The sequence below is a fragment of the Lonchura striata genome, chromosome 3 (genome assembly GCF_046129695.1).
Source record: "Lonchura striata isolate bLonStr1 chromosome 3, bLonStr1.mat, whole genome shotgun sequence".
NCBI lineage: Eukaryota > Metazoa > Chordata > Aves > Passeriformes > Estrildidae > Lonchura > Lonchura striata.
In genome coordinates this window covers 109,658,979-109,671,114 of record NC_134605.1, presented here as the reverse complement: position 1 = coordinate 109,671,114, position 12,136 = coordinate 109,658,979, and the positions used below count along the sequence as shown (strand labels likewise).

The following is a 12,136-nucleotide window of genomic DNA, read 5'->3' as shown; positions in this document are numbered from 1 at the left end:
TTTCTGTCCTCCTGTGGTTACTTCCAGCCTCTTTGTCATTTCTCCCCCTTCCATTTCTCTTCAGCTTATCAATAAACCGAGAGAGCAACAGTAGCCGCTTGATTTGTTAGTAATTATAAGCATACTGTTCCTGCAAACGGGATCTCTAGATGAGTGAGATCGCTTTAGAACGACAGCAGGAAATGGTGAGGAAATGGAGCATGGCGAAACTCAGCGTGAAGCTTTCAGTTCTTTACATGTTTACAATTTTCTGTGCATACATTAAGTCTTAGGCTTTTTCTTTTTTTCTTTTTTCTTGTTTTCTCTTTTTTTTTTTTTTTTTTTTGTGGAGGTGGATTTCTGTTGGGCTGCTCGCCACAAACGTGTGAAAATGCGCACAAATGTGAACGCGCAAGTGGAGATGGGGTGAAAAAAGCTGTTTTGACGACAGTAAAACTAAAGAAATAATAAACTTACGTTCCATAAGGGTTTAAACTTTTGCTATCATTGCAATAACCCACCTAAATAATACCGTAGTCGAATAGTCAGTTAAATTATCAATCAGAAGAAATAATTCTTGTATTACTTACTAAAAAACATCGTGGTCAAATTAATTATTAATAAAGTATCAAACTACTTTCAATTTTTTTTACTCTGCCTGGGCTTTAAATGAGTAAGAAGTTCTTTGTCCATGCTAACAACAGGACTTTGCTGTAAGTGGCGATTCCGTCTGACTCAGTAGCCAAGCCTAAAACGTCCGGGAGCAGCGTCTTAGAAGCTGAAACTAAAGAGACCCGGGTCTTATCTTAATTTTAAGGAACAAACACAAAAGTGCGCATTCATCTCGAATTTCCTTCTGTCCCCCTCGTCCCTTCCTCTCCTCCCGCCCCTCTCCCCCACCGCAGTCCCCGTCCCTGAAAGCTGGGACGGAATTTCAAGGTGGAATTTATTCCCCCGAAACTGTTTTGCATTTAATTAAAGAGGATCCTCAGGTTCAGTGGGTAACCCGGGAATAAGCACGAAAATGAGTGGCGCTGGAGCACCATCTCTTGAGGCCCACATCTATCACCTGAAAAGCTGAGGCCAGAGTGGTTCTCAGTTAATCATTGATCAGCTGCTCCGAGGGGTGGGGAGGAAACTCGTGCTGGATTATTAACAGCTAAAAACAAAAGGTTAAGACACCTTCTTTCATGTGTTTCCTTAAAATAAGAGGAACAACGGAGCGTGTTTGCAAGACCATGAATTAAGGTCTTCAAGTTAAAATGGCCTTTCATGATAAATCAGATGTAAGTGTGCAGACGATGGTCAGAAACAGCTGAAAGTAAATAAATACATGAGAATAATTTTAAGGTCACTGACTGTGCCCCAGAGTCACAAAAAATTAACTTGGGACTCAGGCCATGCAAGGTTTTACAGGAAGACAACTTCTTTCACCATAGAAAGTGCCAAGGAAATTTCAGATGAGCATTTGACAAGGGGACCCGATCTTTTACTCCTGACACATGGCAAACCTTCTCTTCATTTCAGCAAAAATTGAGAGAAAATCCTCAAAATGTGCAGCCGGTAAGCTCTGAAAGCTGAGTTAAATCTGATATTAATGTTCCTGGTGATTATTATCATCTTGATGATTTCTCTGGCTCCCTCCCTCCCACTTCCACCACCCAAATCTTAATGGAAGTGGGAGTTAAAGATGATTTTTTAATGTCTCGTTGGATTTTTAGGCTGTTAATGTACCGCATCCTTCTCATTATTAGTTTATTGATTGTTCATTGACCAGCCCCCTTCAAATCGTATTAACCACCCTCTGCCAGTTTAGATTAGTGGAGTTTAAAAAGCACCTTTCATTATTTCAGTGCCACCACCACCACGGTGGAGTTCAGGCTTGGTAGCTTAATGCTCGCTCTAATGGGGCAGCTAAGAGACAAGGGGCCACGGTCCCTGCCTATTGCATTAATAGCTCAAAGGGGGCTAATACAGAAAATTAGCCTTAAACGAGCTCTGGAGATCTCCAAATGAAAGAGCCATTTATCACGCTGGCTACCTTCACTCCACTCGTTTGCTCTCTCTACTGGGAACAACTCATTTCCTCTTAACTAAATTACTTCAGAAATGTCAAGTAAGCTCGGATAGCAAACATAACAAGAGCCTGGGTATGTGTAAGCTGTTGTGTGGGATCGATAGGTGAGATAAATCAATAGCCGTTATGAATCCCTATATAATTTCCTTAATATTTTGGCAAACCTTTTGCATAGAGAGATAATTCCCTCTGCAGGCCTCAGAGGTCATAAAGGAAGAGACGCAGCCTGGGTGATATAATTAAGTTTAGGCTTCAAGTCCCCATCATACTTTCCCCACTACTTTGCAATGAATAATTTTAGGCACTGAACCAGGACTGGGTGAAGCAGACCCCCTGCAACCCTCGTCTACCAAATACGAGCATTCCACTGCACCAAAATCTGTCAATACCTGTATGTCTGTCTATCTGTGCCACCTGCAAGAACGACTCACAGAGTTTAAATAACTTGTTCTTGCTTCAAAGTACACCCTCAGAGCTACAAACTGCAGGGAACAAAGCAAAATTGATACTGAATGCTATGTTGCTCCTTCCCTCGTCCTGATTAAATATTGACTGCCACAAATGTGACCTGCTATTTATTACCCATTTATCTTCCTCTGCACGCAAGAAACATGCTGTGGAAAAAAAAATTAAAAATTAAGAATTAAAAAAATAAAAGAATTTGAAAAATAATACAGCATTCTTTTAAGCTGGAAAGTTTCTTTGACCTCAGCCTTGCTTCTAAGGAAGAAAACGCTACTACAATGACTTTGAAACAGTTGTAAATGCATCTCAGGCTCTTTCTTAGTAACCTTATTTCCAAAGAGCATGTGTCTCCTGTTCATCATGTGTTAACTCAGAGTATCTTTTCTGGCTGCAAATAGGCACCAGTAATCCCACCTAGATGGGACTGGGTCTCTTCAGGCAGCAGCTGCTCCAGCTGGGGCCGCTGCAATGCCCCCACACACGAAGCACACCTAAATATATGCCTAATGCATATAAAAACCTCTACCTAATACGTAATAATTGCAGGCATTCACATTCTAGTGCTACTCGCTGTCTGATTGCACCACCCAGCACGCACATGGAATGTCTCCGCTGTCCTCGTCAGCTGAAGGAGGGAGAGACACAGGCGTGATGCGTGTTAAAGGAGAAAAAAAAAAAAAAAAAAAAAAAAAAAAAAAAAAAAGGAAAAAAAAGAGTGTTTTGGATTGTGTATTCTGCGAAAGACCATCATGGAACAACCTTAGAAAGGAGTCTCTCGACCACAAATCAAGTGCCAATTAATCAAATGCACCCAAGAGGGAGTGTATGAGGTGTCAAGTGGGGGTGGGGAAGAGGGAGGAGAGTGAGGAAAAAAAAAGTTAAAAATACAACCAGAAACCGTCAGGTTACAGACCTTGAGTATAAACCCCACCAAACATTCAAACTGAACCAAAACAGCAGAAACATACAAGCCTTTTTTTTTCCTTTTTAAAGTTAAGTAACTTTCTATTTATTAAAAAAAAAAAACCCAAAAAACCAAAACCCTTCGACCTTTCAAGCAATAGTCATAAATGGTGCTGTCAAATAGTCTCCAAGTTTTCATTAGTCCTCGCTCAAATAACCAGACCTTGATCTTGTGTGTGAAAGAGAGATCGTACATGAATAATTAAATTTAAAAAAAAATAAAAAAAGCCAAAACCGCAAACAACCAGCAACAAAACAAACAATAAATACACGGAAAGACCTCATGCTGTCTTCAACACATTTTAGATAAAACCCCTCCCTGTTATTTTGTTTTACATCCTAGAAAATCTTCACTGTTAAACTATTTGTGCGCATTTGACAAATAACAAGGTCCTGGAGATAAGTGCCGTTGATAGTAAGCATAAGGGACAGCGTTTTTAAACCTCATCTCTGGTACTTAAAATTGAATCTAGAAATAGAAACTCCTTAGATAATTAAAGATAGCTTTCCCTCCATTTGCAGCGTGTGAGCTGTTTAATGTCTACCAGCATAACACAACACTAATCGCCAAGCATCTTCGAGTGACTGTCAGAGAAATGTAAAAAAATTAAGCAGCTGCAATACGCCCAAAATGAGTTATTGTAATTACATTTAATTAGTTTAATTAGTTAATTATTTTGCTTACAGCTGTACAAGAGACTGCAAACATTTGTTAATATCACATTCGCTTTAACAGTATGGGGTGATTCTGCAGTTACACTAAATCATGGGCGCATATGTAGAAAGATGTAAAAAATGGGAATGGGGAAGGGGGGAACCTTGGGGGAAGGGGGGAACCTTGGGGGAAGGGGGGATCTTGGGGGGAGCGGGAAGGGGGCTGTCTGCCTTTCCATGGGCATCTCTTTCTCTCCTCTCCGCGTTTGATTCGCCTGGGAAATGCATTTAAACCCCAAAGGGAATCAACCCCTTCCCCATTAAAAGCCAAGGGGTCCCCACCGAAGACCATCGGGGGGAGAAGGGGAGGGAAGGGGGGCGGTGGAAGGCACTGGAGCACGGGGTGTCCCATTAGAGACCATTCGTGTAATTAAACCCTTGGAAGGGCGGGGAGGCGGGGATAGAAACTTTTCCTTTCTCATGTCTTATCCCTTCGCTCTATCTGCTGGTCCAATCAACTATTCATCTTGCTGCCATGGGTGCCTGCTTCCCGGAGAAATTCATTGCCCCAAAGTCAAAATATATCATGAAGATATCGCTACACAGTAAAAGTTTGTCTAGCTTGTTGGAATAATCCATACCTTTTTTAATGACAGACTGGTCCAATAAGTTCATACCGCTGTTATTGGCATCTTCAACTGACTGTGGATATAAAAACATCACTATTCAAATTGACTGGATATTAAAGAATCACGTACATAAATCATGTCATTCCAAACTGGAGTCCCTGTTATTTCCATGTATATTAATTCACTAGATGAGGAGGGATTTTTTTATTATTGTTATTATTATTATTGTTATTATTATTTCCCCCAATCGACAAGGAAATTAAATTCTTACAAATTACATAGTCTTCTAATAAAACAAAAGGAGGTGTGAAGCATATGTGGTGCAATACTGGTTTTGTTATCTTATAAAACATAGATATCACATAGACTTCTTTGCATTCCATAAAGCTTTATATTTCTTCCTTTGAAAATGTGGCAATTTGGCAACATCTGCAAGATCTATTGCATCACATAAATGAACACGATTAAGGACAACTTAAATGGTCCCTCCCCTTTCCTCCCCCTCCTCCTTTTTCTGTTTTGTTGGGGTTTTGTTTGTTTGTTTGTTTGTTTAACCCTGCTACATCTTACTAATTCAAGGGCCATTTACTTTTTATATATCATAGTTTACATTATGGACTTTTAATTAAAGCATGAGCCTTTCGAAGCACAGTGCAACGCCCACATTGTACAGGGGACGAGCAGAAAGAGATTTACAGCTCCCGAGGTTGCTTCCACGTCCGGAATGAGTGGGGACGGGGAGGGAGGAGCAGGAATACACATTATCAAAAGTATGAACCATCAAATTGATTGCCTAGGAAAAAAAAGTCTCCGAATTTCAAAGCCTTGTTTCCCCCATTTTTTTCCCTTTCTTTTCCAGCCTGCCGAGGAGCACACCTGTTATTATGGCATTAACTTCTTTAGCAGGGAAGAGAACAAAGACGGGCACAGGGGACACAGCAAATGTTGGGTTTCGTTTCTCAAAATGAAAGTGGGATACACAAACACCCCCCCCCCCCCCCCCCCCCCAATAAACCAAAATTACTGCTGAATCTGCGTTTGGCACAGTAAAGCCATGTTCGGAAAAAAAAAAAAAAAAAAAAAAAAAAAAAAAAAAAAAAAGGGGTCATAAGAACAATTTATAGCAGAATTCTGATAGGTTTCATTTTAGGGTAAATTCTGAGATGAAGGGGGACTTCTGGGTTTCTTGGCTTTATTATTTTATTTTCCCCGTTACTTTTACTAAAGAGTTTGGTTTTCTCAGTGTTATTGCATATCTGGGGAGTTGTCACGTTTTTTCTTGATAAGCAAAGCACCTTTACAGCAAAGCAATGATTTACTTCACCATGATTTTAACTTTATCTTTGCTATGCCGAGAAGCTGAGCTTATTCGGATACGGCCCTTATCTCCGTCTCTGTGCTCAGCGGAGATGGAATGTGGTTTAGGAGAAAATTGCATCTCCCCCAAAATACAATGGAACAATATTTTCTATGAGAGCTTTCCTTTCATTTTCCTTGAATCCACCCTCAAACGAGAGAACACACGGAGTAGTGCCTTATGTGCTGTGTTTGGGCATGGCTGTGTCTCTCTCTCATAATCAATAGACTACATACCTAAAGGGCACAAAATAAAATTACAAAGTCTTCCCTCCTTTCCCTGAGCAGCTCCCAACGAGGGATGATGAGCAAATCCTGCAGCCTGCTGGAGTGCAGCGTGGTGCACCTCGATGGCACAGAAGTGGAGGTAAACGTGAAACATCACCTTCCCTTTTTCTTTTTTTCTTTTTTCCTCATCTTTCCTCCTTATCTCACCTTACCTCTGGAGCCGATGGTTGCCCGCACCCTTTATGCCTGTGCGTGCACTCAGCTCGCTCCATCAGCAACGTGGGTTAGTTGTTGTAGTTAATGAGAAGACTCCTGTCTGATTTTCTATCTAATTACGCCCTCCTGCTGGGTTTTTGTACAGGATATTCGCTCAGCATGCTGGCAGTTAATAGTCACAGAGAGGATCGTAAAGATTTAATTAGGACTGCATGCGGAAACGTGGAAAAACAACTCAGACTTTTAATTACTAGACTTCTTTAGTTAAAAGTGATACCAGGGGTTACTTTATAAGAGACTTGGGTGTTTTGGTGCAACTTAACTTTCCGTGTCTCTAGCTAGTACGTAGTAGCAGCGTGAGTGAGGAGGAGGAGGAGGAGCGGAGGTGTGTGTGCAGGGAGGGGAAAGGTGATGAGTTTCCAGATATACTTGGAAAATCTGGAGAGGAAGATTCCCCTCCCTTCCCTCCTCCAATAATCTGATAGCATGAAGCTTCCTAAGTACTACCTTTAACCACCTTATTCAACTTTTGTGGATAGGTCTGAGTGAAAACCTTAAAAACTGAGCTCTATTTTTTTCTGTCAAAGAACCTACAGAATCTGAATTTCCCCTCCATTTTTCCTTCACCGAATCCTTTATTACTGTAATCCTACTTTAACCCAGCCGGTGGGAAAAATATCTGGGAGTGCAATGGTGGATTTTTTCCAGAGTCCCTATTAGATGATGCAAATTTTTGCCAAATGAGTAGGTCTTGGCTTCTCTGTTCTCGGTCTGAAGGCTGTAAATCGCGGATTGAAAATTCCTCTCGAGAGGGGCAGCAATAGCAATACAGTGTGTCCTGTTTACAATAACAGAGCGCTATCGTGTTACAATCACTTAATTCTAGCCCTGGACAATGGCTCACACATGGGCTGGATTTGGTGTTTATAAAATAACCACTGTTTCTTGCTGTCACGCACTCTCTTTCTCTGTCTCTTTCTCCTCAGCCCAGCCCATTCTCATGGCACATATTTAATCAGACATGCATAAGCTACAGCAAAGAGAAACATCTTTAGCCAAGTGCACATCTAGATATCCGTTCAACTTTTTGGACTAATGAAATAAGAAAAACCCAGTATTTGAAACCCTTCCTGAAAATTATATGGTAGTGATGGTGGATAATGAGTATACGTCGCCTGAATAAAAATTCTCCTTGCTAGAAAAGGTTCCTCGAATCTACAATAAATCCATGTTAAATATCAAGATGGAAAAGTGCCTAACTTCGTCTGTCACTATGGAGGGACAAGAATAGAAAATGCTGAGTGGCAGCAGCGAGTTCTGGGCTGCTTTCCCTCCTGCCTGCGTTAACTTGCAGTTGGACACCTCTTCCTTCACGTGTTTCTCCTTGGGATACCCTCCTCTCCCCCTTCCCCTCCTCCACCAACCTGGGAACAAACTTTCAGAAATGAAGGGCCTGTTTAATTTCCTGCTGTCTCAGTACCCCAAGCCAAGACCCCCAGCCCTGCAGGTCTGCAGCCTCGTCTGTCCCATCCTATCCTCGTCCCATCGCACCCACCCTGGCCCCGCCAGCCCCGGCGAGCAGGTCGCGGGTGGTCGCGGGTGGTCCCGATGCTCTCAGAGCATCGGGGGGAGGCACTTTCCACCAGTGCAGTGCCCTTCCCGCAGAAGGGATGTTTTATGGGGAAACGGATGGAGAACTGCTTTATTTGAGCTTCTTATTTCCTATTATTTCTTCTCTCCCTTTTCTTTATGTCTTTCTCTCTTTCCCTATCCTTCCCCTCCTTTCCCTCTCTATCTTCTCTTCTTTCCTCTCTCCTTTCGTCATTTCTGCATGTTATCTTTTTCTTCTTTTTATATCTTTCCTTTCCTTCCCTCTCCTCTGTTTTACTCTCTTTCTCACAAAAGCACAATTCTCACAACAATTTCTCACAACAATTACCGGCTATTCTTTGGGGAAAGTGTAAATATCCAGGCACAAACAGTACGTAACGCCTATCGGCTGCAGAGAGGAAGGAGGAGAGCGATCTGCTTTCTGCATTCACAGAGGTAAAACTCGCCTTGACTTGCAAACCACTTTGTCTGAGCCAGGAATGCGAGACGAGACCTGCGCATCGCACCCGCGGCGGCCAGGGGCTGCCCCCAGGTCTCAAAGCCACCTCGGAAACCCGCAGGAAGCAGCGACCCGACGGTCACTGGGCTCGGAGGCAGGAGCATATCCAGACAGCAAAACCTTCCATTTTCTAAAACATTTCGCCCCAGCAAATCTGGGGATTCTCCCGTGCAGCCCTAAGACAAGCCTCAAGCCAAAGCAATGCATCCCCTTCGCTTTCCTGACGCTGATTCCTCTCCTGTTCACCAGCATCCATTTTCACGGCTATTTTTTATCTCTCCAGCTCCTCTTTCCCCCTTTCTTTTTCCCTTTCTGTAGCTTTGAAGTCGTTATTTCATTCAGTGGTCCATACCTTTATCTATCCCAAGACTAAATGCATATACAGATATGATATTTGATAAAGAGATTTTGTAGAAAGAATATATAAAAACGCATGGAGGGAACCCCCAAAATCCCGATTAGGAGAGCCTGAGACAGGACTTGGACCCTGGAGGCTCCAGCCCCGCCTCGGGGGTCCCCACGGGCTGGCCATGCCCTGCTCCAGCAAGGTGCAGACCGGCCCAGCAGCGAAGCTGTTAAAGGGTCCTTCTGTTTTTAGGGAATAACACGTGATGATGAGTTTCGCGTGGGATGGAAGAAACCTGCTAAATAATGTGCTTTGAGCCCGGCGAAACTCCTTTGTTATCCAAAAGAGGGAATGAAACTATTTAAAATCAGCGCTGCCTTACCAAGCACACGTAACAAATGAAAGGGTGAGGGGACGGACAAGGAACTTGCTCCTGATCACCAGTTATTGCTTTTGATTTGGGTTTTGTTTATAATTTCCCTCCCTCCCGGATAAAAAAAATGTAGTAATTCGACAGTTTAATCAAAATCTCTGAACGGCAGGAAATTGGTTGGGGGGAGGAGGGGGAGGGTGGAGGGGAGTGGAAGATGAGATTGCATGGGAAATAACTGGAATTTGAAAAGCCAAGCTTGAACTCTGCCAGCTTTTGAAACACGTGGAATATTTAGAGCAGCATGTCTGCCTTCCCCCTGCACTTTGCTGCTTTGCCATGTAGGGGAGGGTTTATAAAGCAGAGCCTGTGCGTGACAGTGAGGACATAAATTCTCTTATTAAAAAAAAAATAGAAGAATAGAGGGAGAAGGAGGGGGAGTACCACAAAGTTGCAAACGAGGTGTGGAAAAAGAATGGCAACGCACAGCAATATTGCTGAAAATCCCTCAGTGACCATTCCTAACCCAGGGACGGGGGCTGCAGCCGCACTGCCCAGCAGAAAGAAACGCGGTGCCTTACCTGGACCTCCTCCATCCCTGGGTGTCCGATGCCATGCAGAGAAAGGCTGTCCCCCATGCCGGAGTCAAGGCCATGGTGAGCTGAGTGCAGGAGGACATCTGGCCTCCGTACTGAGTGGTAGTCCCGCCTGGGGTCCAGTCCCGAGAGCTGGGGCAGGGCGGCCCGAGGCTGCGGCAGCAGTGACCCGGTTTCTGATCCCACCTCTTGCCTCTGCCTCTGTCCCCAGGGGTGCTGCTGGGGCTGGTGCAAGGGGTTCAGGGAGTAGGGGTCATTGACATGGGAGTAAGGGTCCTGGCTTTGGTGGTAAGGAAGAGGCTGGTAGGGGGGTGGGAAATAAGGCGGCTGGAAATCCGAGGATGGGGTGTGAGAGAGCGGAGGAGCGCTGGAGTAGGGTCCCTGCGAGACGGATCCCAGCTGGGACAGCCTGGAACTGTGGCTGGGCACTCCATCATGCCGGTCCTACAAGCGGAATGACATACAAACGACAACAAAAAAGAGGACCTTTTTTAGAAAAAAAAAAAACCAAAACAACAACAACCAAAACTAAAAACAACAACAACAATAAAAAAAAAACCCCACGAAAAAATCAAACAGAGCACAAACCCACCCCCGAAGCTAAATAAAATAAAATAGGATGTAAATAGCTGGAAAGTGGAATTCAGATGTGCCCCCTTCTCCCTCCACTTATTAGAAACGTTCCAATGTTTTGCACCCACGTCGTGTCTATTCCCAGGAACTATCAAGGAGGAGGAAGGGGAGGGGGCGTGAGGGAGAATTGCTAAATGTCATAATTAAAAATGTAGGAGTAGTGCTCCAAATACATGTACGATCTGCAATTTCAGACCAGTAATATAATTCCCAATCCACAGCCCCCTCAAATCAAACCAAAGGGGAAAAAACAAAATATTAAAAAATTATGAGCACCAAACCACCCGTCTATCCAGACAGATCACCCCTTCTTCTGCCTAAAGTTTCCCAAGACCTGTTTATTCCCTCTGCTCAAGTCCTGTAACTCAAATTCACCAACCCATTTTCACGTGGAAAAGCCCAAAAAGAAAGTTGCACTTCTCGGAAGACTCCGAGGTGAGAAGTTGTGTGAAAAAGGACTTGGGAAAAAAGAAAAAAAAGAAAAAATAAATAAAAAAGAAAGCCAAAATAAAAATTACAGGGACTCTTTGCTTAAAGGGAGTCTACCCCTTAAAAATAAATTTTAAAAAATCAAATAAAATAAAAATGAAACATCGATATTGAACAAATCCAGGCGCTATGATATCTGCAGCAACTTCCAGTGCCTTTTGTTTCCTTTTCCAATATTATATTCCGGAGAATGGGGTGGGGGTTAATTGTAATGAAAAGTCTTTGGGGTGTGTGGGGGGGACAGGGGGTGGGGGGAGTGTGTGGAGGCTTCAGAGAAAAGGTGGGAGAGGAGTTTTGTCCAACTCCAACGCACTGAAGCTGTGAGGTTAAAGTAAACAAGAAAAATATCTATTCCACAAAGTGTAGTTCAAACCCCCACAAGCAATGGCACACATGGCATTAAAAAAAAAAAAAAAAAAGAAAAACAACAAGGAAAAAAAGTTCTTTTTCCCCCTGCTCTCCCCCCCCAGACTCCCCTAGCTCAAATCGGGAACACACAATGCAAAAAGGGAGAAGCAGCTGCAAGCCTCCTCCAATTATTGTGCTAAATTACCAAGCCAAAGGCGTTTAAAAAGACAGAGAGAGGGAGAGAGAGACACAACAGATCGAGAGAGAGAGAGAGAACATGCAATTCTAGTACAACATGGATCCAAACTCACCATGGCGGAATAGGTGTGGACTAACATCTGGAAATAAAAAAAGTCTTGTAATAGCTAAAAATAAAATAATGGTGATAATACTAACAATTGGAGGGAAAAATATCAAGGAGATCTGCAAAGGGACGTGTTGGACACAGGAGAACAGCTTGAGATATTTCGAAGTCTATCCATCAAAAAAAAAAAAAAGGTTTAAAAAAAGAAAAAAAAAAGAAAAAAAAAAAAAAAGACCAGTGCCCCCAAAACCGAGCCTGGAAACCTCTATCTACATTTATGATTTACCCCTCCCTCTCGGGGTTTTTCCTCCTTTTTTTTTTTTTTTTGTTTTTTTTTTTTTTTTTGGTTTTGTTTTTTGGTTTCTTTTTTTCT

At 42.9% G+C, this 12,136-nt stretch overlaps 1 protein-coding gene across 4 annotated transcripts in view; it reads right to left on the bottom strand.

Moving 5' to 3' along the window:
• Positions 1-12,136, bottom strand: part of TFAP2B (transcription factor AP-2 beta) — a 33,436-nt gene that overhangs the window by 17,724 nt on the left and 3,576 nt on the right. For 2 of the 4 annotated variants that reach the window (XM_021527209.3, XM_077782471.1), the window contains exons 2-3: positions 9,975-10,433; positions 4,780-4,840 (exon numbers count right to left, since the gene is read on the bottom strand). In XM_021527209.3, the coding sequence (XP_021382884.1) occupies positions 4,780-4,840; positions 9,975-10,433 (520 nt within the window). Of the gene's footprint in view, positions 1-4,779; positions 4,841-9,974; positions 10,434-11,770; positions 11,937-12,136 lie in introns of those variants that run through there. The other 2 variants (XM_077782473.1, XM_077782472.1) reach the window with 2 other exon arrangements.